The 26,475-nt window shown below is 39.0% G+C and overlaps 3 protein-coding genes across 4 annotated transcripts in view; 2 read left to right on the top strand and 1 right to left on the bottom strand.

Moving 5' to 3' along the window:
- Window positions 1–606, bottom strand: part of gdpd1 (glycerophosphodiester phosphodiesterase domain containing 1) — a 15,620-nt gene extending 15,014 nt beyond the window's left edge. The window contains exon 1 of the mRNA XM_030743490.1: window positions 425–606. The gene's annotated coding sequence lies outside the window, so the exon portion shown is untranslated. The remainder of the gene's footprint in view (window positions 1–424) is intronic.
- A 1,408-nt stretch (window positions 607–2,014) lies between these two features.
- Window positions 2,015–4,813, top strand: tmem120ab (transmembrane protein 120Ab). Its single transcript, XM_030744913.1, has 12 exons — window positions 2,015–2,083; window positions 2,264–2,382; window positions 2,591–2,707; window positions 2,824–2,883; window positions 3,126–3,221; window positions 3,300–3,389; window positions 3,468–3,533; window positions 3,615–3,676; window positions 3,758–3,850; window positions 4,006–4,070; window positions 4,362–4,430; window positions 4,554–4,813. Exons 1-12 carry the CDS (start codon window positions 2,015–2,017, stop codon window positions 4,665–4,667), a joined length of 1,020 nt encoding a protein of 339 aa, XP_030600773.1. The 3' UTR covers window positions 4,668–4,813.
- Window positions 4,814–6,681: 1,868 nt separating this feature from the next.
- porb (P450 (cytochrome) oxidoreductase b) lies at window positions 6,682–25,893 on the top strand. Of its 2 annotated transcripts, XM_030744701.1 has the most exons (16): window positions 6,682–6,816; window positions 10,044–10,228; window positions 17,158–17,206; window positions 17,929–18,057; window positions 18,597–18,749; window positions 19,701–19,825; window positions 20,105–20,194; window positions 20,371–20,469; window positions 20,752–20,868; window positions 21,025–21,143; window positions 21,653–21,834; window positions 21,939–22,088; window positions 22,216–22,483; window positions 22,999–23,144; window positions 23,454–23,539; window positions 24,461–25,893. In XM_030744701.1, the coding sequence occupies exons 2-16, from the start codon at window positions 10,053–10,055 to the stop codon at window positions 24,603–24,605; spliced, it is 2,034 nt and encodes a 677-aa protein (XP_030600561.1). In that variant the 5' UTR covers window positions 6,682–6,816; window positions 10,044–10,052; the 3' UTR covers window positions 24,606–25,893. The 2 variants fall into 2 exon arrangements, with proteins under 2 accessions (XP_030600561.1, XP_030600562.1); XM_030744702.1 differs by lacking the exons at window positions 6,682–6,816; window positions 10,044–10,228 and adding an exon at window positions 13,874–14,127.
- The last annotated feature ends 582 nt before the right edge of the window (window positions 25,894–26,475 follow it).

The raw sequence follows: 26,475 nt of genomic DNA, 5'->3' as shown, positions 1-26,475 counted from the left end.
TCTCCTAAAGTGCTAGCCCACATTTTCCATTGATAAAGGTAACCCTAATGCCTTTTACACTAACAGCACAGATTATCTGCCATTAAATCCATTTTATGAAGGCGAAGAGGTGTAAAATCGTAGGAATGAAGTACCTTATAATGTGAATATGTATTATCAATTTAATTGAAACATAATTTAAACTGAGAAAAGCAGGTAAGTCTGTGCAGGCGAATCACCGATTAAAATGTTTGCGTTTATTGTGGCAGCCTCTAATTTCCCGTCACAGTTTGAGCTGCTGTCATATTTTCACCGTTGGAAAATTTTTAAGTTTAATAACAGATAAGAATAATGACAGCCTTTATCTCTAAAACCAGCTCACTGCATTTCAGCTCAGCTGCGCTAAGGTTAGCTGGGGGAGGGTCGAGCCGACATGAACTCTTACCTTTGTCATGAAATTGCTCTGGCTGTTGTCTCTTTGTTGTGTGTTAAAAACGTCAGTAGTGTCCACACATGTATGAAGCGAATTACTTTGTGATAAAGTGATGAACTGGCTTCTTGTCTGCAGTACCACTGAGCTCGAGGGGGGAAAAAACTAAACACCACCACTAACCGGCCGCCGTCAGTATTACGCGCATGTGCACTCCGCTGCTTCCTGACTCTGGGAATAACAAATATTTCAAAATAAAAGTCTTAAACGATTTTTTTTTTTTTTTTTAATTTCTACTGACGAAATAATTACTACAGCTTGCTTCCTTTCTCTGTTTAGGTTTGGATATATCAAAATACTTGAAGAGGTCATGTTGCCTTATGCTGAAGAGGAAATGCCCTTGAAATGGGTGTTTCAACAAGAAAAAGACCCCAAACACACCAGTAAGTGAGCAGTATCTTGGTTCCAGACCAACAAAATTAAAGTTATGTAATGGTCAACCCAATCCCCCGACCTTAATCCAATTGAAAACTTGTGGGGTGACATCAAAAATGCTGTTTCTGACGAAAAACCAAGAAATGCAGAGGAATTGTGGAAAGTTGTCAAATCATCCTGGGCTGGAATACCTGTTCACAGGTGCCAGATGTTGGTCGACTCCATGCAGCACAGATGTGAAGGGGTTCTCAGAAACAATGGTTATGGTGCTAAATATTAGCTTAGTGATTCACAGGAATACTAATTCCTAAAGATTTTTCAGTTCATAAAGTGAATATTTGAGTTTATAAAGAAAAATGCAAACACTGCTATTTTTTTTTTGAACAGCCCAACATTAATTTTTCTTAATTTCCTGTAAAGTAACTGGAAAATTTATACATTTTTCTACATGATTTTTGATTTAGAATATAATGTGCAGTGTCCCCAATGCCTGTAAATAAAAACTATTATAAGAATTCTGAGCTTTATTCATGTTTTTGAATGCACTGCTATTATTTTGAACACAACTGTATATATATATATATATATATATATATATATATATATATATATATATATATATATATATATATATATATATATATATTTAAATATATATATATGACAGTGAAATAGTGGTTTTGCAGTAGGACAGATGGGCATTAAAGGCGGGGTTGGGATTACATCAGGGATTGGCTCTGAGCGCCTTCTTGTTTGCAGTGGTGATAGACAGGATGACAGATGAGGTCAGGGAGGAGTTTCTGTGGACTATGATGTTTGCAGATGATGCTCTGATTTGTAGTGAGAGTGGGGAGCAGGTGGAAGAGCGCCTGATATTGTCCACTAGATGTTGCTAATGTGCAATAATGTAACTGCCCAAACATTAAAGACTGGTCTTTGCAGTATGCAATAAAGTTAACAATAACCTGTCACAGTAAGATCTGCATGTGATAAATGAACATTGTGATAACAAGAGATTAATGTCCAGACAAAGTTCACTTTATGCAATCAGCTGTGCATGGAGACCTGATACACACCCTGAGAATACCTCAGCATTTCAACTCATTTCATGCTGGTTTAATACCACTGGTCCTAAGCAGATGAGCTGATTTTACTGCTAGTTTTTACAAAATGTCACCAAGTTTGAAAGACATCTTGGAGGAATGGAAAGTGCTGGAAGAAGAGTATCAGCAACTTGAGGTAAGAAACTGTCTATAATCAGTTTAGAGTTTCAGGACAGACTTGTTCGTAATGCTGAAGAAATGCAGAGGTCCATACTATAATCTACCATATTCCACAGAAAGCTGAAAAGTTGAAATGTTCTTTGAAATTAAAATGTTTCTTTTGTTATTGTAACCCCATGTTATCAATGCCATCCAGGAGACACACAGAATGTATTTAAAGAAACTGGATGAACTCTCCAAACTGCAAAACCGCTGCTCTTCCTCTATTTCCCATCAGAGGAAAAGACTGAATGAGATGTCCCGCCTGGTGAAGAAGTAAGTATCAGTTCACACCCAGAAATATGCACAGCCGGACAAATGCAGTCCATCGGGCCAACTTTCCACCAGGTTTTATGAATTAGACTCAGTAGTTCTGCCGTGATCTCACCGGCAAACAAATAGCCAACAGCATGTTTGGTTGTAGCCTCAGCAGAGGAAAAAACAATGATGTAAATTTCTCTTGTGCTCTTATGTCACTCATCAGATCCAGCAAAGGGTCACCAGAAGAAGATGCTAAGATGGTGGATGAACTAAAAGAAAAAATCAAGACCCGACCAAATGCTTTCTTTGAAATGGAAGCCTTTCTCCCTAAGAAAAATGGGTAATCAATAGCTCCCAAAATAGAAACTGATTTTCATTAGTGAGAAAAAAATATATAAATGACATTTTTTACTTAAATTTAAATAAGAAAAATAATGTGTTTGTTTGATGCTGCAGGCTTTACCTCAGTCTGGTTCTTGGCAATGTGAATGTCACTCTTCTCAACAAGCAGTCAAAGTAAGTAACGACCATCAAAACCAAAACACTCAATATTAACATTTGACTTTTACATTTTTCCTTGTTGAGTTACTCGTATAGCCCCACATTTATTTAGCCAGTCACAGCTTTAATATTCTGATAAGCACTTCAGTGGCCATAGAAAACAAACTTTGTTTTCTTTTCTCCTCAGCTGCTGAATTTCCTTCTTTTTTACTCTTTGCATTAGATATCAAACTGTGAATTTGCTGTATGTTTGGCAGATTTGCTTACAAAGATGAATATGAGAAGTTCAAGCTGTACCTCACAGTCATTCTGCTGCAGTTCTCCTTCATTTGCTGTTTCTTTGTGAGCTACAGGTACAGTATATTGTGATAATTAACAGCATTCAGATGTGTGTTACAAGCTGACACTGTTTCTGTGCTGCTTGGCTTCAGATTTCTTGATGCCATCCTCAATTTTCTGCTGGTGTGGTACTATTGTACCCTAACTATCAGGGAGAGTATCCTCATCACCAACGGCTCCAGGTAAGCACCTCCCAATCACAATCATGTTTTTTTTTTTTCATAAATTATTACACCCTACTTATTAAATGTTTCATACAGAATCAAAGGTTGGTGGGTTTTTCATCACTACATATCAGCTCTTTTGTCTGGTGTAATGCTGACATGGTGAGTAAAAGAGGTAAAAAATATCTTACTTAAAACAGATAAATCTTTATTCACAAATGCCCTCCCTATTAACACCCCAAGGCCAGAGGGAAACCTGTACCACACATTCAGGAACCAGTTCCTCGCCTACTCTCTGTATCAAAGTAAGGTCAAATTTCTTTCAGAGTTCCAGCTTTTTTTTTTTTTTTTAAATCAAACAAAACCCTGATCTGTGTTTATTTCAGGTTTTGTTCAGTGTCTGCAGTGCTATTATCAGAGTGGATGTCTGTATAGACTGCGAGCCCTGGGAGAAAGACACAACATGGATCTGACTGTTGGTGAGAAACACTGTAGTAGGCCAAGGAATTTGTTATTTACTAAAAATGCACCCACAGGCCTTCGTGTCAAGCTTCTTGATGCTAATTTCCTGATCACATATTGACGGAAAAAAAAAAAAACACCCATGAAGCTGTTGTCTGCTTTCTTCATTTAGAGGGATTTCAGTCCTGGATGTGGAAAGGGCTGACGTTTCTTTTACCGTTCCTGTTTTTTGGTCATGTGAGTACAGTCTGTGTGACACTGGCATGTTTCTTCCTCTGGCTGCTTAGGTTGCATTAAAGAAAAAAAGACACCATGCTTTGTCATGGTTTAGATGGAATAGGCAGTGATAAAAATGCTGATGTCATGTAAAACCTAATGTATTCATTGTATTTAGGTGATTGGAGACAGTGTTAAGGTTTTTAACGAGCTGGGTAACAGCTTAATCTTTAGCACGCCTCTATGTCTGCATACTGCAATCATTAACTATTGAAATAAAACAACCCTGAGGCTTCATGTTTTGTCTCATAGTTCTGGCAGCTCTTCAACGGGCTGTGTCTGTTCAGAATGGCTCAGCTCCCAGAGTGCAAAGAATGGCAGGTCAGCGTTGTTCCTTTTATTGTTTCAATCATCCAGTCATTGTTAGCACAAATTACACACTTAGATTATTATTATAATACCCTATTGCTTACTCATGTTCTCTGGGTCTCCATGTCATAACAGGTTTCAGTGTGTGGGCTCTGCTTCCTTATTCTCTTTATGGGAAATTTCTTCACCACCCTCGCAGTCGTTCGTCAGAAGCTTAAGAGCAGGAATCAGAAACCAAAGAGCCTGTGATGCAGCAAACAACATGCTAAGACAACATGTTCCTCTCTAAATGAAAGCTCACATTATTAAAATGGACTAAACTTATTACAAGTGTACTGTGACGGTATAATAATTGTTTTAAAATGACCAATCAACTACAGTTAAACATTCAGTTATGATCCAAGACAAGCATTAGTATATAACTGGCATCTTTGCGGGTATAATCACACATATTTACTGTGAACGCTACTTGCCCTGTCAACTGTCAACTTCTTTTTTTGTATTCATAAAATAAACCATAACTCCAGAGCAGACTTTCACAGCCTGCAGCTTTTACTGTTTTTTTTTTTCATCACTCCAAGCTTGACACAAACCCACAGACAGAGAGAATTAAGTAACAACGTGGATTAGTTGCTTTTTCCTAAACACAATCAGAACACAATCTCAACACCTTCTGCTCCCTTGGGTTTATATTTAGTTCTGAATCTTCATATTTTTGACAGATGTAGTTCAAAACTGAAATATTTCCTCCATGCCCCCCCCCTGTACAATGGATACACATAAAACACAACCCTATTCTCAAATGTGTAAGTCATTTAACAGTAGAAAAGAATAGTGAGTCTTGCAGAAACGGTGGTGTCTTTGCTTTATGTGGGTCAATATTTTAAGAATATTCTTTCTGAAGGTAAAATTACAAAGAATTTATAGATTTGACAAAAACATCAACTGGGTCTCCTCAGAATCTGCATTTCCGGTTAATTCACCCATCAGATTGAGTCACCGCTGCCAGTGATAAGCAAACCAGTGACTCCTCCAAAAGCTGAACAGAGAGATAACAAAACAGTACCTTACGTGTCAACACTAATTGTTTGGTAAAAGGATGAAGACTCTATTATCCTGCTGTCAAAGACTTCAAGCTTTTCTGCCTCTGGCGATTAAGAAATTTCTGTTAATGATCCTGCAAGAGTGGTATATCAGAATTTGTTGGGCATCATTTCTGCAGCATCAAATTTAGATCTGGCTCAACATCATCATTCTTTAAAGGCATTTAACTGCTCTCAAAATTACAGTTTTGATTAGACAGTAAAATAAATTTGGCAATATTTTTAATTGATAAGGAGACTTACTGCATTTCAAATGGCCTCTAAAGTCTGGAGTGGGGTTACCAGGTGAAAAGGTATACAACAGCTGGGGTTTAAGGGAAAATTAGCACAGATCCACAGCATCTGGAATGACAGTAACACATTTGGCATAAAAAGTACCCACACACTAAGGTTGTGCTACTTTTTACTCAAATTTGACATTTTAAGCTTTAAATAGCAACATTCACCATATTTTCATATGGAAATATGTGCCATTTTTGTTGTTATTTTGCAGTAACAATCTCAGATTTTTAATTCATTTGGATGACATATATGTATATTCAAAATACATGATTTTTCCAAACGTTTGTTGTTGCAGTAATATACCCTTAGAGCCCCAGGCTCTGATGCTTTGGAATGATATCTAATAGTATCTAATAACATAGTTTCTTGTGGTGCCAGCTATTAAAGAGCATAGAGGTGGGAGGGAGGGCTCTGCTTTTGCTTACTGTTCTTTTCTTGGTCTCTCGTGAGCCTGTATTTTACATAAATTGTTCGACTCGAGTACTCTGGAATTACTTCTTTTTTTTTAATTGTATGATTTTTACTTGTAATGTAACTCAGGGGGCTATCTGTCACGTCCTTGGCACTGTGAACATAAAAAACTTGCGAGGTCACGTTTGATGAAATACACTGGAGTTTGCGCTGTTCATTGTATTACATAACCCTGACCCTTTGCCTGCTGCACCTCTGCTCTTATTTAATGGAGAAGATTAGCCTTGCACGGACGAGTCTAAATGAACAAAACTAAACTAAAATAAATAAATGTAAGCGAGTTTTATTTTTCACCAGTCACTTTATGCTGAATCATTTCTTTAAAACACACACAGACACACACAACTTCCCCAAAAATAACATGACAAGGCTAAACGCTGCTGGCCTTCACAGTCCTAACTCCACACCCCCGCTTCCAGGACGGAATTGGTTTGGTCCTACATGGCGTAAAGTTTCCGCCAACTGTGAGTCTGCCGTAATTTCAGCAGAAGAAGAAGATCCCAGTTAGAGAGCCTCCCACATAGAGGAGAAACACAGACAAGGTAAGATTCCGAGAATCCTGCTTTGGTTTTACATTGACTCGTGTTTTGTGGCAGCCTGCGGGGGCTAAACGTAAGTGCTAACGGACTCAAACCGACACTAGAAACCTAAAAGACAGTAAATATTCCGCTTTTTTACGCCAAATATCAGCGCCAGACTGGTGACGACCCCAGTGTTACGCAAACTCAGGTCACCATGCGTCGTCTTCACTGCACGAACATTTTAAAGTAGATTTTTATCGAATTTAAACACGTAACTTATTACGTGTTTGTGTGTCTACTGCGATGTTTTATGTAATGTGTTTACAACCGGTGTTGTCAACCCCAGGACCTAGTCGGAGCCCGGTACCGCTTACTGGCTACCATTTTATTGTTATTTATCTATTTTTTTTTTTTATCTTTTTAATTTAATGTGTTAAAGAAGAGCGGGAAAAAAATAGTTGAGGCGGTGGAAGGGATTATGTCTCTTATAATGGAGCTAACTGACGCTTATAACTAGTATAACCGGAGTGTAATGTGACATTACGTGTGGTGTTCCGGTCTGAACTGTCACAGAGTCATCACATTTTTCAGATTTAAACTCGCATTATTTGTTGTAGGTACAAGAGCAGTACAGTACATTATTACACAAATAATGTGTAATAATGGATGAATCCTGGTAAACTGCTGCGGTTTCTCACGTTTTTGGTGGTGGTGAACATTTGTACCCCATCATTAAAAACTCACTTTATTTGGCTGTACTTTTAGACAAAACTTACGCATTACTTTGGAAATACACCACTTGTTAGCCAACAGCAGAGGGTGGGTATAAGGTGGGATTAATCAGTTAATTTGAGTCAGTGATCTATTGGGGGCAGAACTGTTTGAAATAGGTGAGGATATTTAAAGCTAATGGTTACTTACAACCTTTTCAGACCATATAGTGTTACCCAGGTTTTTCTTCCACAGCTTCATTTTACAGGCATTTGTAAAAATGTCACATGCAGGTCACCAGAGAGTTACTGTGTAAAGAGGGCAGCTGTAGTGATGCAATGTGGCTGTACTGACCTGGCAGGTTGTGGCATGCAGAGTTCTTGTGAACCGCTCATCTGAACTACATGAATGAGTGATCTGAAGTGAATGCAAAGTCAATTAAAAAAATGTCAATAATAGACTGCCTTCTTTTTAATAAAGACTTTTTTTTTTTTAAATGCCTCTTCAAAGACCAGTTTTAGGGTTAAGACTTCGTTTCAGGGTAAGGTTTTGGCCTTTTAAACTTAAGAGGCTTGGGTATGTATGTGCGCCCCTTCATTTACACACTGAGTGGAGCAGGCAGCAATCACTTTGCAGGAAGTGCTGGCAACAAAGGAAAACATTTAAGATTAAATATGAGATTTGCTCATCCAAATGTTAAACATCATTTTCTGCACTGCACTTACTTGGATCCCCAGCAATACACTGGTTAAGTTGTTGATGCGCGGGAAAGAAATGGAAGAATGGACATTCAGAGATTTCATGAATTATTTAGTCATATTTGGTGAATTGTCACATGTCACAAAAAATATATATTTTCTTGTCTTTAGTGATTAAAAAAAAAATTGCCATAATTTTCTGTGTTTAAGTGGCTCCAATTGCGTAGATGTTTACACACACACACCTAAAGCACGGAAGGAGACACAAATCCTTTAGGGGTTGCGTCAGGAAGGACATCCGGAGTTTAAAAAAAAAAGAACAAGGCATGAAATCAAACATGTCAAGCTACCTGCTGTTGCAACCCCTTGTCACTCAGTGACTCAAGGATCAGCTGAAAGTAGCCTTTTTTTTTTTTTTTAAAGTACAAAAGGTGGTTTGTACCTTTTGTCAGCTTGAACTTTATGTAACTCTCTTTGAAGTTGAGAGAGGTGTGGGTTTTGTTCTCAGGTTGAGCTTTTTGATCCTCCCAGGAATTCATTAAGGAAAATGGTTTGTATGCCTGTCTTATCAAATCAAAATCAAAATCAAATCAAGGTTTATTTGTCACATACCTAGTCATACACAGTACAACTGGCAGTGAAATGCTTTTTGTGACTGCTCCGCCACCCTGATTACAAAACTACAGAATAGTTAAAAAATATATTATACAGAAATAGAATGTATTTAAAAGTATAAGTATATAAACATTAGAAAAATTAACAATATAATTAAAAAGAACAAATTAAATTAAGTAAACATTAACAATATAATTAGAAGGGGCAATTTAAAGTGAACCAGTGCGTAAAGCGACAGTAGTGCAGATGCTACATAATTCTATACATAATTCTATATATGTTGGTTAAGCGGTGACTCTGGGGCTTTTAGCTTAGATACTGCTTGTGGAGCTTGTTTTTCCTGGATGGTCACAGATGCTCAGCTTGTCTCATTAACAGCAACACTCCCTATTTGATTAAGTGATGGACTGACAGGTTTTAAAACACAAAAGAATAAAATTAAACCTACCGGTACCTAAAATATGGAAATCTTACAGTGTTTATTTCTTTCAAAATATAGCTGTCTACATTGTTCTGAGCTTAGATTAGATTAAATTACACACTGTTATATTGGGTTGCCATGTGACATAATCACTGTGACTCCTGTAACCACTGGGATAGGGACACGGCTACCTATGAAACAGTTTGCTTAATCAGTGACTCGGCAGTTTACTTTAGAATAGACACAGCACTTTGTGAGGGTGTCTACGTGGCTAGTTGTTCATTAGTCATCTTAGGGGATCAACAAAGCTTCATGTTATTGTGTTCAATCTTTGAAGCAAACTGAAACCTGAGTGCTCAGAACATTAGGTCCTCTCGACCTCGCTGTGAAAAGAGCCCATGCTGTTGCCGCATAACAAGAAATTCCTCATGCACCAAAGGCAGGGGTTTACAATGCCGCAGTATCCTGAGCCAAATGCAAACCCAATTGTCCGCTAATGTGTGAACACAAGTTGTCATTGTGTGGTATAACAGAGTTTAGTTGGAATCTAACATGCAGCGTGTTTTAAAATGTAAAGATCAGATCAATGTCACAGATCAGATCTCCAAAAGATATGAAATGCATTCTCACGTCAGTAACACTCCAAACTGTGGGACTGCAGCTAATGTTATTTTGTCATTAAATCTGTGGTGTGTTGAACATTAATTGAATCACACAGCCACAATCAGTAGCCAAGGCATAGGCAGGAAATGTCAGTTATTTACTGTTTTCACTTTAGCTGTGTTCTTTCCTTCCTCATGTAGAGGACCGACATGGCAGACATGGACACTCAGACCACCCACACTGAGCCTGTGGTGGATGAAGAGGCGCCTCTCTTCAGCAACATGGACCTCTTGCTGTTCTCCATCATTGTCGGATTTTTCATTTATTGGTTCATGTCCCGCAAGAAGCCTGAGCCCATTCCCGAATTCAAGAAGCTCGACACACCGTACGTATTCATCAGCTGTCAGGTTTCAAATCAGACCTGAACACACTGAAATGAGGAAAAATGAAGGCTGACATGAGGTTACAGAGTACTCTTAAATAGGAGTAGTGCAGGTAATTTAAAATAAACTACCAATACCTGCTTAGTAGTTTATTTTTCACATGCGGTCATAAACCTTATGTCCTCACATTTGTTGGCGTACTTTAATAGTACAGCTGGACAATCATGGGTGCAAAGTTTGCTTTCAGAATCATAACTGCATCATACGTAGGTGGAGCATCACTCAAAACTGCTGCTCTTTGCAGCTGCATTTGTTTATCCAGGGGCCAGAACTAATAGCTTTTGCTAAAAAGCTCATCAGCTGGGCTCATATCTATTTTGAGACACAGATGATTTGTGTTGCTGGATAAACCTTTGGTCCCTGAATTAATGATATGTGCTGTGTGAGTAGAACCCAGGTTCTTATCACCTTAACTTGGCAAAAATAAGTTGGACTGGGTTACATAAGTCATCGCTGATAGAGTCTCCCCTTATCAAATAACTGCTTGTTTTCTACACATAAATATAAACATTTATGGATGGATGTGACTTTACAAAAAGACAGTGAAAGGGAAGATGAATACTCTTTTTAAAAAATCTTTTCAGGTTTATGTTTATTAGGGTCAATCTGTGGTCCTAGCTCTTAGCTGCATTTGCAAATATTTTTTAAACTTAATTGCAAATTGTAGTCAAAGCCAGCTGAGATGACTAAAAAGACTCAACAATGATGCTTTGTCTCTCTTGCTTCTCTTGTCATGTTTAATCAGAGACTTTAAGAAGCTAGAAGGTTGCTGGTTTGGTTTTGCATTTGATGATAAGCTTGTAATGTGTGGTCAGTGCAACAACACATTGGGCCTCATTTACTAATATGTGCACGGAAATGCTCTTCTGCGCAAAAAATGAGTTTGTACACAAAATCACCATCAGGATTGTGACACATGTGCACCGGTCAATTTTGGTATTACCACTGCACGTATGTTAGTAAATTAGACTCATTGTAAATCAACAGGCTTGTGGGCACTGCCTGCAATCCTTGTACCATCTGCATACAGCCACATCCCCATTTTTCTATATAAGGAAACACCTTTACCTGGAGATGAAGTGGAGAGAGCGGAGAAGATTTAAGAGGGAAGCCTGCACCGTTAAGGCAAGAAAGGAGAAAGTCTGACTGGAGAAACTTAAATAGGAGTGTCCAAGGAGGAAGCCAGAAAAGGGGCAGCTTTCTAAAGTGTTTCTATTTAAAAGTAAATAAATAAAAAGCAATACTGAAATAATGGGGCCGCTGAATATTGTTTCCCCTGAGACAGTCACTCTTGGTCAAGTTTAAAAAAAAAAAAAAAGAGAGAGAAAATGGGAGGAGGACAAGGGGCATGTGATCTGCCAGCCCAAGATGTGAAACAAAACAAACAAAAAAAAAAACCTTCAGATTCTCCAGCTTTCGATGCAAGGTCCCAAGGAATTAGACTGTAAGTGATAACATCCAGCAAGCCATTTTCAATGAATGATAAGATCATTTAAAATGAGCTAACAAATGCTGGAATATGTTTAAATTAAGGCCAAATCCTTCAACTATATGTTTAGTATTTTGTTTTCTTTACATGCAGTTTTTTTTGTTTTTGTTTTGTTTTGTTTTTTATTGTAATTCTGGAGCATTTTGTGGCTTATGTTTTGTAAAAGGCAATAATAATTATTAATAGTAATAATAATTTGATCCTTAAGTACAAACAAATTCAGGTACAAAAATATTGACAAATCACTGCTTTTTATGTGTGAAACATTCGTAGAGACGATTTATGCACAGATTTGTGTGTAGGCATTGTTAGTGAATAAGAGTCATTGTGTTAAGTATTTCACTCCAGCTGTTTCCTGTCAGCTCCACATCTGTGTGAGGAGGAGACTGTAATTGTAAATGTTTGTAGCAGTCTATTGACTCACTTTCCTCACCCTGGATAATCTTAAATCAATAACATAAAATTACAACTATTTTATTATGTGACATTTCTTATAGTTGAGCTTCTGTCTTATTATTACATGTTAAATTTGTTTTTCCTTCAGGCTCAGCCTCAGGACATTCAGTCTACAAGTTGAATGTGAAATCCTTGAAGAGTAGAGCAGCTGGAGGCTCTCTAGTAAATGTTTCACTACTCGTGACCTTCGTTTTCTCTCAGCCTCTCCTTTCACACAGTTTCTCTGTCCTCTCATAAACTCAACCAGCCTTTCTTTCTGGTTCCTCTTTCCTCGCTTATGTCAGTGCCTACGAGCCCTCCCTCCCTCCTCTGTTCACTCCAAGTACAAGTCTCTGTATAGCACGAGTGGGCGTTTCTCATAAGTTGTATCCAGTTGTGTTAGAATCGAAGGTAAAGCAATTTCTAACCCCATCCAGCTGTTGGGGAGTGCTCATTCATATTCTGCAGAGATTACTCCCTTTGTTCCTGCTGATGGAGTAATAGAGGCTTGACTTCTCTGTGTACTGGCTACATTTTTATCCTCCAGTCATAGCACTTTTTTTTTTTTTTCCCACTTTTTTTGTTGTTGTTGGTGTGTGTGCTGGTTTTTTGTTTTGTTTTGTTTTGGTTGGGGGGAAAAAAGGAAAATAAAACCAAGAGAAATGCTGCCCATTTGTGCTAAAGCAGGAGGTTGGTTAAGAAAGGGGAATGACCCCTGGAGAACATGTTTTTGCAGAGGGCAGGCATAAAGAAAGGGACTTTCGGGCAGCACAACCTCAAAGCTGTTCTCCCCTCCCCTTAAAGGGGCAGTGATTACCTAACTGCTAAGAAGGGGGGTGTAGTTTTCTGTCTTTCCTGTACTTTTGTTTTTGGCTCTGAACCCATTTTGAAAGTTCCAAATGAAGCAGGCGAGCCAAGTTCCCTTTTGTGAGCCCTCTCCAAAGGTGGAAAGTTGAGGCTGAAGACAAGCAATCCTTTCTTTGTTCAGAGTTAGTTTTTTTTTTCCCCCACTACTGCTCCCCCTCCTCTGTGTGTGTGTGTGTGTGTGTGTGTGTGTGTGTGTGTGTGTGTGTGTGTGCGTGTATTGCGTGTATTGCGTGTGGAGTTCCACCATTGTAGTAGGAACAATGTCACAAATGAAATCATTTTATGATAAATGAGGTTGCTATGGAAATGATCACCCCCCCTTCCGCTAGTTAGGTGGGGGCGGGGGATACTTCAAGAAAAAAAAAATACCGTCCACCCCCCCCCCCCCCCCCCCCCCCCCCCCCCCCCTTCTCCTTTAGTGGTCCATTGAAGAGTTGCTCTGATAACCAGCCAAATTCTCAGAATGGATCTTGTGGACTTTTTCCCTCCTAACACCTCTCAGGCCAGAGAGGAAAAGGGGCGGGGATGAGCAGGAAGGCATTTTCAGCACCGATCATTTCAGTGTGTTTGCGTGAGTCAAAAAATGTGGGTCTGCAGCTCAGCTGCATTTTTATGGGAAAGTCAGTTTCCCACCATTGTGTTCTCAGCGGTTGCCAGACACTCTCAGGGCTTGTAAGCTGCTGCGCTCGTGTGTGTGTGTGTGTGTGTGTGTGTGTGTGTGTGTGTGTGTGTGTGTGTGTGTGTGTAGTTCTGTAGAGCAGACGCTGCCTGTTTTAGAGAGCAGTACAGGAAGAAGCAGAGTTCAGATTGTGTTGGAGCCTCTTAAGGGGAAGTCATGCAGCTCTGCAAACCTGTAAATATCTCTTTGACTTTTTGAACTGGTATTACTTTTCCATCTCGTGCCTCTGGACGGTCCTGCTTTTGATTTTGAGCGTGGCGGCTACTGTTGTTGCCTCGCCAGTGGTGCTAGTGGCAGTGGTGAGCTACAAGGCTGCATGCCATGGGCTGCGTCTTCTCCCTGCCAGAGGACAGGAGAGATGCTGCTGAGAGGTCAGTGACATGTTTGATTTACTGCTTCAAAGCATGATATAGTATTTTATTTTTTTATGCTGCTTACATGAATGATGTAACATTTGCCACTGGCTGCCTGCTGATTAGACTGATAGCACAGACCGCATTTGCAAGCAATTTGTAAGCGCTGAAGTGGTGGCTTGTTTCCAGTGTAACCTCTGCACACAAAGCGTAGCAGCTTGTTTCGAGACGGTGAAATGAGCACTATAAGAAACTATACAATGTTCCTAGAGGTTATGTAAAACACATAAAATCTGCTTGACTACAAGTACAATTTGATTATTGACTGTTCTGTTTCTTTTCTTTTATTCCTGTCCCCTTTATCACACTGGCCACTTGCACATTTCTAGTCTTGTTTGATTTAGTTCCTTATACAAAGTTTGCATATGGACTGGTTTCTATGTTACTGGCACTTTTAAATAAAAATGAATGGAAATGCATTCATTGGTTGTAGCATCATAAGATCAAGGCTAAAAGGAAAGGGAGAACTTGCTGGATTGGATATTTGTTAATTTCCACACGGTGCTGCTCAAAAATCTTGAGTCACCCCTCATTTCTTTATATTTTGCTTTCAATTAGCCAGACTTTCTTGTAATTTTTTTTTTTTTTTTTTAACAAGTGGTCTTGAGCAATAGTTCTCCAGGATTTCTGAAAGTCTTTCAATCTTTTTCTTTGGACATTGGCTGCTTTTTCACTAATTTTCAAGTCCAGTCCTTGTACACTGACCTATGAATTAAAAAAAAAAAAAAAAAAATGAGGAAGGTGGACAAGTGAAGGACAAAACGAGTGTAAGGCCTTAAAAAAAAAAAAAAATCTACAGCAGATGAACAGCATTTAAAATTAATGTCTTTAAGAAATAGGAAAAATGCAGCAAAGACCTGACACAGAACCTGAGACACCCTTCTAGCCCTTCAGTTGACCCAGCTACTGTCCACTGAAGCCTCATCAGAAATGGTCTCAGTGGAAGGGTCGATGTAACGAAGACCTTCTTAAGGAAGGGAAATGGGAAGAAAAGGCTGAGGTTTGCCAGATTACACATAGACATAGACATAGACAAACTTTATTGTCATTCAAAATTGCACCATACAGTGCGCATTAGAACGAGATTTCGTTGCTATAGGCTCGGATTAAATTTGGAGGAACTGCAGTAGTGATGTACAAAGAGAAAATTACTAAATAAATAAATAACCTAGTTAAAAATAGAGTATATGTATATACATACACACACATATACATATATATACACACACACATACATATTTACATATTTAAGTATAAATTTATCTGGACTGAAAATCGGTGGCAACAGGTGTGATGGAGTGATGATTTGAATTATGAATGCAGAAATGTGTCATCAGATTTTGCTCCATCATGTAGTACCATCTGAAAAGATCTGACTGGCAAGAGCTTTATTCTTCAGCATGACAATGATCCCAAATTGTGTGTACACTTATTTAATTTTTTTCACTTTTTTTTTATTTTAGAAATGCTATTGATATTTGATGCATTATAACGTACCCAGGCGCTGCACTGACTTTGAACTCATGTAACCTTGCTGTTTTGTAATGAAAGTGATTCAGAGAATAAAAACTCAATGAACCTACTTTAAAAAAAAAAAAAGAAAACAGAGAAAAAAATTACATGTTCAACATTAAGCCCACACACCCTCCAGGGGTTAGTTTCACTGAGGTTATACTGTGTGTTTGGGGTTTTTTTTTGTTTGTTTTTCCCCTTTGGGAACAAAATGTGCTTTGGTAACCTGTCTTGCATCATACAGCTTGTATCAAATCTGGCAAATATATTGTTACTCAGTGTTAATGGCTGTGCTGGGGTTTGTTGCTCGTAAATCATGGAAATCTGACAATGTGTTCATCTTGCGTTAGAATTTATGCTCCTAGTCATGTGTGTCCTTTTATTCCTTTATCAGTGCAGTTGTAGTTGCAGCTGTCCACTCAGGGCTTTGATGCTGGATGAAGCTGCGCTGCCTTTCATTTTACTGCCAGCTACTCTTTTTACCAAGTGTATTTGCACGTTTTGTTTTTTTTAAATAAATTTTTCAATCCATTAGTGACTGACTTGGTACTTATGAACCTAGAGTTTAAATTATCACGAAATGTAACATATACTGTACCTATTGCATATCAACCACTTCCCAGTTGGGGATTGCCTAATATATGCATATGTGCTTCTACACGTGGTTTGTGTGAGTAATGCTTGTGTGACTGCTTAGTTTCCTTTACTCCCACCGATGTAACAATTGTGCTAAGAGTGACTCAAGAAATTGCCCAAGGCTTGGGGCAAAAAGCTTGATTTTATGCTGATAATTTAAAAACTGTATCAGCTTACAGTAATTGCTTCACTAAGCTGAAAAATGTGTGCTTGGGTATAATTAAAAATTCCCATCTTCAAAAAATAAAATAAAGAATGCAGGCTCCTCAGTAGAAAGTCTCTGCAACAGAAATCAGAATCCATTAATGCGGTGGAATGGAGCTGCACAGCATAAAACACAACTCTCCTCACATAATCTGCCAAACACACCTATTTAAAACTGTTTAATTGCCCATCTCTGCCTCCAACGTATCAGTGCTGTTGCTGCCCTACATTGTTGTCTTTGCATCGACCCCTCCACCAGCTCAACTTCCACCTATAGGCTCCAGGTGGATGTTTGCTCGCCAGTTTCCATATTTAATATTTGCATAGTGATGAGCTCAAAGCCTAGTGTTTTTACTTTTTGATGATATGTGAATGTTAATGATTCAGCTCAGGTTAACAGGATGTGTACAGCTGAAAATTTAACTAAGGCTTTAAAAGGAAAGAAGAGTACTTCAGCCTCTCCAGTAAACTCTACTGTGATGCTGTTAACCATTTAGAGGAAACACAAGTAATTTGAGTTCATGTGTGCAGTCATTCCCCCTATCTGCTACTTGGCAGTGGTACTAAATGTTAATCACATTTTAACAGGTTGATTCTTTTCTTCTTTTTGTTAATTGTTATATTTTTTTCCCCCAGGACACCCACCACGAGAGAGACAAGTTTTGTTGAGAAAATGAAGAAAACTGTAAGTAATGCTGCTTTAACATATTATTTTTGTGATAACATGTCAGTTTTTCCATAACTTTGACTGTATAGGTGAGTGAGATCCAGACTCAGTTAAATGGTATTGATGTTGTGGCTCTTCACCAGCTATTAATTATCTTTATGGGTCTTGCAGTGTAGATTGTTGCCTGCTTGCTGAGCAGATGATGCGTACAATAACTGCAATGGTCTCCCTGCTGATGTGACCACATTAAACTCTTGATTTCCAAACACTGTTTTGACTTTTGTGGGACTGTTTTCAAGCCAGAACTGAGAAAAGACTTTGGGGTTTGACTTATGTGGTTTTGCAGTAAATAGTTCAGATAGCATGGTGGTGGCAGAAATGATCTTTGGCCTCCACTGAGGTTTAACTTTGTCTCAAATGATCTTAGCAGTTTTGAAGGTTGCAATAAAACATCCCTTTATGACTGACGCAGATGTATACATGGAGATGGAGTATAAAGATGAGCTGTACGCTGAAAAAATGAGGAGTAACTTGGTGCCAAAGTTGTACTGTTCAGAGCTTGGGGGATGGTCATATCTTCCTGTCACATGCAGAAGTGCTCTAGTTGAAACACAGCATTTAGGGATTCCTTTTTAAGTAGATTTAAATTGATTTAATTAATCTGTTGTGCACCAGCTTTGTGTTATATTGCATTTACATTATGCAATGTAAATGATCAATATCTGTCAATGTGTGTACAGGGAAAGAACATCATCGTGTTCTACGGATCTCAGACGGGCACGGCAGAGGAATTTGCTAACAGGCTGTCCAAAGATGCTCAGCGCTACGGCATGAAAGGAATGGTTGCTGATCCAGAGGAGTATAGCATGGTAATGGCTATCAGTGAATGAAAACTTAAAAGCATCACTGCATTTTTTTTTTTTTTTTTTTTCCTTTGCATTTTTGGCCACAGCAGCTTTTATCAGTAGTGGAGGGAGACAGGAAATGGGGGAAAGATACAGGGGAAGACACGCGGGCAAATTGGCGAGGGGCCGGGACTCGAACCGCGCCGCCTGCACCGCAACGCGGCATATGTATGTGGTCGCCGGCTTCACCACTAAGCCACCCGTGTGCCCCATCACTGCATTTCTAAAGATTGAAGACGTCTGCATTTTCTACGGCAAAATACTCTAAAAACCTCATTGGGCATAGTAATGTAGTTATTCATTGCTCAAGCATGACATTTTGGTAATTTTGTAGACTTTTGTAGTTTACAGTTTATATTTACATACATTATATCAGCTATTCGAGCCACAATTGGATCTAATGGCTGCATGTTACAGCACAGCAGAACCAGTGCTGGCATACATATTAAACTTTGATTAATTCTTTTAGTTTAATGTCTGATTTTTGGTGTGTCTTTTTGCAGGGGGAACTTTCCCGTCTGTCTGAGATTAATAACTCACTCGCCATATTTTGCATGGCCACCTATGGTGAAGGAGACCCAACAGACAATGCACAGGATTTCTATGACTGGCTCCAGGAAAATGACGATGAGGATCTCTCTGGACTAAACTACACTGTGAGTTTTTATGCTCAACTTTTGCCAGTCTTTCGAATTAAAAGTGACTGCTGATAGGATTGTTAAGTTTTAATAAGCAGGACTCTGTATTTGTGTCACTCCTGAACCAAACAAAAAGGGTCACTGTAAGTTTGCATGTCAGTGGTGCAGCAGCAAACTTTAGCAAAGCGAGCTGTACTGGGCTGTGTGCGCGTCATGTAAGAGAGCTTTTGTACATACACGGCGTCATGCCGTGTACGTATCATTGTGCCATTGTTGGGGTTCAGTGGCCTCATTTGAGCTTGATGATCTTAAATTAGGTTTAATTCTCCCTATACATTACTGTGCAAAAGTCTTGAGTCACTTGGCATATCTTGGAATTTCATCCAATTTGAGGAAACTGGACCAAGTGGAGGACAACTATCTACAGCAGATGACGAGTATCTAAAAGTCATGTCCTTAAGAAATAGGGGGGGGCTTAATTTTCAGCATGACCGTGATCCCAAACACACTGCCAATGCAGTAAAAGCATACCTGGATAGAAAAACACACAACGGAAGACTATCAGTCATCAGCCTCCCCAGAGCCCGGACCTCAACATCATTAAAGCAGTGTGGGATCATCTTGACAGAAAGGCAGACGGCATCCAAAAAGAGCTTTGGATGTACTTCAAGAACCCTGGAGAACTATTCCTGAAGACTACTTCAGAAATTGCAAGGAAGTTGCAGAAGAGTTCAAGCTCGCTAGAATTGTACAAACTCTGTTTTTGCCTTATATACTGTTCATCAATGTATGTTTGCACATTTCAATACATCACTCCACCTATTTCCCATGTTCCTTGCAATATATCATCAGTTGAAAACCAGTCAGACATTTGCAGCGATCTCACACTCATACAAGATTATCATTTTGTTAACACTGAGCCAATGTTGTGTACTGATGATGCTTCACTGTGCTCTGGTCTGTTTTCAGGTGTTTGGTTTGGGCAACAAAACGTATGAACACTACAACGCAATGGGGAAATATGTGGACAAAAGGCTGGAGGAGCTGGGAGCGACCCGCATCTTTGATCTTGGTTTGGGAGATGATGATGGCAAGTAAGTAACTAATTAATTCTGTGATCCTAAAAATGAAGTGATCTCCAGTTTCTATTGCGCAGAGCGAATGTGGACCCATCATGTATTTTGTCAGTATGTTTGAAATCATGACATTTTGTGGGTTTCAGCACTTACTGTGGGTTGTAAGCGTTCAAGCCATTATTTTTATCTTTGTTTCATATGTGAAGAAACATTTTAAGATGCATTTAAAGACTTGATCAACTTTTTCAAGCCAGTTCTGATGAAAGTGCCCTTTTTTTTTTTTTTTTTTTTTGTCAGCCTGGAAGAGGACTTCATTTCATGGAGAGAGCAGTTCTGGCCGGCTGTCTGTGAGCACTTTGGAGTGGAAGCCTCAGGAGATGAATCAAGGTGAATTCAGGGACATTTAAATTTGTGTCATTTAATTATTTTGACTTTTTTTTTTTATTAAAAATGTTCTCAATACACAGGATAATCTATTAATTTATTTTGATTCATTCTATATTAAATTGGCATTTCTTCCATGTGTACGTAGCTTGCTAAGTGTAGTCTGCTTTCTCGCTCAGCATTCGGCAGTACGAGCTGCAGGAGCACCCTGACATCAACATGAACAAAGTGTACACAGGAGAGATTGGTCGCCTGAAGAGTTTTGAGGTCCAGAAGCCGTGAGTATTGTACCAGAGACTCGAATCAGTAATTTCAGCTGTATTTGTGACAAACTCCAAAGTTTACCAGAGGTCAAAATAGGTAAAAGTGAACCTTTCTGCCCTCTAGTGGTCATGGAAAATGGCTTCTTTTTTTTTAAATAAAGGCTCAAACTTTTTACTTACAGAGCTTGATTAAAAAAATAAAAAATAATAAAGTGTTTATTTCTTTGCCCTCGTATGACAATGTGCTGTCCATGGTAACTGCGTATGTATATTTAAGTGCTGTTCTTTTATTTACAGACCTTATGATTCCAAAAACCCCTTCCTGGCTCCAGTTACTGTCAACCGCAAACTCAACAAAGCTGGTGACCGACATCTGATGCATCTGGAGCTAGACATTACAGGCTCCAAGATCAGGTGAGGCTGAGTGGGATAATTGCTCAATAAACCACTTTTTTTTTTCTTTTTTTTTTAATATCCTTGATGTCATGCAATAATATGCACAGCCCTGACATATTTTCAGTTTTATGAATTAAGGTCAAAGTCTGAATTTGTCATGTTCTCTCATTTCAGATACGAGTCAGGAGACCACGTTGCCGTTTTTCCCACAAACGACTCTGCGCTGGTGAACAAGTTGGGACAAATACTTGGGGTGGACCTTGATGTGGTTATCTCCCTTAACAACCTTGATGGTATGGCATTGGCAAACCCAAAGCACCTTGACTTTACCAGCTTGTCCCTCCAACAGTCTAATTAAAGCTGCCCTTGACAGCTACGCTTGCAGTGTCAGCTCATTTAATGCCTGGATGACATGGGTACTGTTATATTATGTAATTGCAGCAATATAAATACTGAAGTTACCTGTTACTGCTGGCGATTAAAACTGCTCTCTATCAGTGACTGAAAGTTAAGTAAAAATGCTATAAGTGTGAAATTTTAGCAGTTGGCACCTTCTTAAATTGGCTTATTCAGGACCAAAAACTGCTTTTATTGGATCTTCAGTATATTATACTGTATATACTATACTACAGTATAGTATAGTATATACTATACTGTAGTATAGTATAGTATAGTGTATATACTATACTACAGTATAGTATATACTATACTATACTGTTTCTTTTTTTTTTTTTTGTTACCTGTTGACTGTATTATTTTCATGGTAGCTAAAATGATGTTTACATGTTATTTTGTGTTTCAGAGGAGTCCAACAAGAAGCATCCATTTCCCTGCCCCACCACATACCGCACAGCCCTCACTCACTACCTGGACATCACTCACCCTCCTCGCACCAATGTCCTCTATGAGCTGGCACAGTACGCCTCTGACCCCAAAGACCAGGAAAATATGCGCAAGATGGCCTCATCCTCCCCCGAGGGCAAGGTCAGTGATGATGGTGTTTGAGTAACTGTTATCTAGTTAATGTAGGAGAAGCTGGATCACAAAGCTCATGTGTGCAAAGTGAACTATTCTCTGCTCATTTACAGGCACTCTACCAGAACTGGGTGTTGGATGCCAGCAGAAATATCCTCGCCGTCCTGGAGGATATGCCTTCTTTGAGGCCTCCTATTGACCACTTGTGTGAGCTGCTACCTCGCCTCCAGGCTCGCTATTATTCCATCGCCTCCTCCTCTAAAGTAATTCCTTCTTTAAACTGCAGAGAAAATTCATTTTAACTTAACATTTTCTTTCACTGTTCATAGCGGATTTTTGAATTGAATGAGATTTTTAGGAGTCAGCTGATAAGTCTTCTCTGTTATGTAGGTTCACCCCAACAGCATCCACATCTGCGCCGTAGTGGTTGAGTACGAGACCAAGACTGGCCGCGTCAACAAGGGAGTTGCGACCAATTGGCTGAAAAACAAACTGATCACAGACAATGGCCACAAGTCCACCGTCCCCATGTACATCCGCAAGTCTCAGTTCCGCCTGCCCTTCAAAGCCACTAACCCAGTGATCATGGTCGGCCCTGGGACTGGAATTGCTCCTTTCATGGGCTTCATCCAGGAGAGAGGCTGGCTCAAACAGCAAGGTATTTAGAGAGACTGTGTGGTGGTGTCAGAAGGTCAGACAACAACAACAAACTGATGTCACAAGCAAAGAAGAATGTGAAAGACCTTCAAACATATTTGTCATTTCTGTCCTTGTGTACTCACTAACATTTAAAGGCTGTGAATCTTGCACACATGTGAGGGAGATTGATGCAGAGAACCATTTGTAATGAGGAATATATATATATATATTTTTTTTTAGCATGTTGAGTCGTCATCAATCACTAGTGCAAATTATTGGTTATTTTCTTCCACTATCAGTGTACAGATATTCCCTAAAAGCCTCACATTCATACAGTGTGTTAAGAGGAACATTTTCTGACTGTATCTGGGTACCTCAGGAGCAGAAGTAAATTAATTATTTCCACTGACATAACCACAAGGAACCAATTCTTATTGGGTGGAAAAAAGATTCCAGTATGTCACAAGAGAATTTGCTTGTTAGTGAATCACAATGAATGATTTGTTTTGTTTGGTGGCTGCCTTCCTTGTATAGGAAAGGAGGTTGGGGAGACGGTGCTGTATTTTGGCTGCAGGCATAAGAATGAGGATTACATCTACCAGGAGGAGCTGGAGGACGCAGAGAGGAACGGAGTCTTGACAAAGCTTAATGTTGCCTTCTCCAGAGATCAGGACCAAAAGGTAGAGCTATCTGTGAGACTGCTGTGAATGGTGCACGATGTAAAATGACCTCAGCTGACTGGTTGACAAGTGATTGTGCAGAAATAGCAGTATCTCACATGTTTTGTCACAGTAAAGTTACCTGAATTTTCTATTAGTGGTAAATGTCAGCTGCTGTGTTGCTAAAATAACAAAATAAGCTGACAGAAAAAAGTCGAACACTAACAGAACTGCATGTTTTTGTAGCTGTCTATAGATAATTGTATTGTTCTGTGCCGTGCACATGTGAACATTATTTTCTCTTCCTTCTTTTAATTTTTCAAAATAAAGGTGTACGTGCAGCATCACCTGAAGAATAATAAGGAGCATGTTTGGAAGTTGATTCACACAGACAACGCTCATATCTACATCTGCGGGTAATTAACACAGTCAAATCTGTGTGTGAGTCGTTTGATATAAAAGAATTGGGAAGTCAAAACTAGAACAAGTTGCTTTCTGCTGCTCCCTTAATCACACAGGCTTGCTACAGCAGGTAGCGCAGAATTTTACACCAGACATCTTTTTTTCTTTTTTTTTTTTTTTGCATTTTTGGCCACAGCAGCTTTTATGGGCAGTGGAGAGAGACAGGACATGGGGGGAAGATACAGGGGAAGACATGCAGGCAAATTGGCGACGGGCCGGGACTCGAACCCGCGCCGCCCGGCATATATATGTGGTCGCCGGCTTCACCACTAAGCCACCCAGGCGCCCCACCAGACGTCCTTCCTGACACAACCCCAAATGGATTTGTGTTTCCTCCCAGGATCAAATCAGGGTTTCTTAACTTGTTAGGCAAATGTGTAAACCACTGCACTGTGGAGCCAATTAGGAATTCAACACTACATGGAAGAAGATCCTAAAATAACTCGGTGTAGACCTGGAGTCTCTTTTGCAGTTTGGTGCCTTCTAGTGAAATGGTTAGTTATGAAGTTAAAGTAAATAACTTCCATCATATTTGAGGTAAATATTTCTCACTAGCAATCTGATTTTTTGTTTTCCTTTTTTTTTTTATTATTATTATTTATTTTAAATACACCCATTGAAAGACAGGACGTATTATATGGGGTCCATTGTGTCTGCTCAATAACTTGAGAACCATTTGGCCTACAGTTACCAACTTTCATGGGAAGATAGCTTATGGCCAAAGCAAGGTTGGGATTATACATTAGGACACTGGGGTCAAGGTTACATAATTTATTAAAATGTTTTTCATTTGACAACGAACAGGGTTAATACAGTGTGACGGGACTTGGCGGTGCTCTCGTTCCTAATTAAAAGTTGATTCTTTCCTGTTTCAGGGATGCAAGGAACATGGCTAAAGACGTGCAGACGGCTTTCTGTGAGATCGCAGAAGAGTTGGGAGGCATGACGCACACCCAGGCCGTAGATTACATCAAGAAACTGATGACCAAGGGACGCTACTCGCAAGATGTCTGGAGTTAAGGAGCCTCAAATCTGGCCTCACTTTGTGCAAATGAAGTGGTAGCTTTTATGTTTTTATCATTTGACTTGGTCTGGACTGATTTTTATTTTTTAATTTTTTTTTTTTTTAAAAACATAAAACCTATGTTCATTCTCACCCTGGTTCACCTTGACAGAAAATGAGGCAAACTCTACCTCAGCAGGTTTTACCTAAACCCATAAAGCAACTGCAGTCTGTGTTTGCTCTTTGCTTTTGTTTGTACACACACAGCTTGTGTTTGCTGAATTCTAATTTCTTAAATCATGAGTTTATTTTAGATAACAAGATGGACATGCACAAAAATCTCTTCAAAATTTTTTTTTTTTTTGGTATATTTTTATTAGCTTCAAATTTAAGGCGTAACACCACAGCAGATTATAATGCATCGTATGTCTTTGTGAATATGTGTGTTTGTGTTGCAGTGTAAACACCAAGGATGCAGTCTTTTCTCTCTCAGCTAATCCAGTTGTGGTTTCCTAACGTTAAATATCTGAAATGTTTTTAAAAGTTTCTGTTTGGTGTAACAAACTGGCATTGTAGGTACAAATCTGTTCACCTTTGTATTTTGACAAGGGAGTTAGTCTTTTATGCAGAAGTTGTTTTTCATTTGAATGAACAGTGGTAACACTGACGGGCACAAAAAAGGATGCAAAGGAGATGATCATATGCAGAAATCCTGAGATTATGGGCCCCCCTTCCCCCCCTTGTTAATACTTTGCCTTTTAACATAGAGAATCTGTTTTTAACCTGTGATCATTTAAATTGTGTTATGTTAGATCTGGCCTCCCAGGTGACTGTTGTTTATGTGATATGCATCTAAAAGGAGAGGATTGTAGGTTTAGCTGGTAGTTGCAAATCTAGCATGATAACCACCTGTTTGACTTTATATGCTTTTTCCCCTTTATCCAACCACATATGCACCACTACATGCAGAAGATGGCCAGAAGTAACCGAACATTTCATTTGCTTTCTAGGATCAGTCAATTGGTGCTTGTCACAGAGCTTTTCGAGATGTATGGGAAGTTTGAGGTCAGCCAGGCAGTTAAAGAGTAGTGCCTTTTTTTTGTTTAATGATGCCTTATGTATGGAGTTGGCATTCAAGTCTGGATGCTTCACTGTCTTTTTTTTTTTTTCATGCTAACGTTTTGATAAAATAAGTTCAGCTTAGACACTTTACCCAGTGCTGTCACTTTTATCATTCCTCTTTATAATGTAATCATTTAATTATATGGAGGTTTGCAATTTTTAATTAATAAAAACTGAATAATTTGTTGGGTTTTTTTGGGGCTGGGGGGAATAAATGGTGTCTTTCTGCCAAGTATGTTAAGTATGTATTTCGATCCTGGACATTTTTGACCAAATGCGATTCACGCTGTGCAAAATAAATCCAGATACCAGAAGTAGACAAGTTCTTTTTTTGGCATCAAAATGATTGAAGTGTTTATCAGCACCTTTATTTAAGAATAAAGGATTGTTTTTTGTTTTGTTTTTTTTTTCCTTCTGTAGTATAGTAGATAGAAGAAATGTGATGGACAAAGCTGTTTTAAGTCAGTGTGAATCAAGATTTTGAGACAACTAAAAATTACTGGAAAAATCTCCTTACACTACAGAAGCAGAAAACAGCATGTTGTGTGTGCAGGATTTTTCAACAATAGATCATTTCTAGCAGAGATCCATCATGCATTACCATCTGAAAGCTGATCGTAAACACACTGCCAATTCAGTAAAAGCAACTTTTTTTCTTTTTTTTTTTTTAAGCAATGTGGGGTCATCTTAACAGAACAGAACAAAAGGCAGCCAAGATCCAAAGAAGAGCTCTGAATTTCTTCAAGAAGCCTAGAGAACTATTCC

This window comes from Archocentrus centrarchus, chromosome 13 (genome assembly GCF_007364275.1).
Source record: "Archocentrus centrarchus isolate MPI-CPG fArcCen1 chromosome 13, fArcCen1, whole genome shotgun sequence".
Classification (NCBI taxonomy): Eukaryota; Metazoa; Chordata; class Actinopteri; order Cichliformes; family Cichlidae; genus Archocentrus; species Archocentrus centrarchus.
Note: the sequence above shows the minus strand (reverse complement) of the source record. Positions and strands in the feature narration are given on the sequence as shown.

Excerpts from the sequence above, each read along its gene's own strand:
- tmem120ab (XM_030744913.1), top strand. The coding sequence starts at position 2,015 with ATGTCACCAAGTTTGAAAGACATCTTGGAGGAATGGAAAGTGCTGGAA. Across the intron at positions 2,084-2,263 it reads AAGAGTATCAGCAACTTGAG|GAGACACACAGAATGTATTT; the intron begins GTAAGAAACTGT and ends AATGCCATCCAG. Across the intron at positions 2,884-3,125 it reads CTTCTCAACAAGCAGTCAAA|ATTTGCTTACAAAGATGAAT; the intron begins GTAAGTAACGAC and ends TATGTTTGGCAG.
- porb (XM_030744701.1), top strand. The coding sequence starts at position 10,053 with ATGGCAGACATGGACACTCAGACCACCCACACTGAGCCTGTGGTGGAT. Across the intron at positions 18,058-18,596 it reads ATCCAGAGGAGTATAGCATG|GGGGAACTTTCCCGTCTGTC; the intron begins GTAATGGCTATC and ends GTCTTTTTGCAG. Across the intron at positions 20,470-20,751 it reads AGTTTTGAGGTCCAGAAGCC|ACCTTATGATTCCAAAAACC; the intron begins GTGAGTATTGTA and ends TTTTATTTACAG.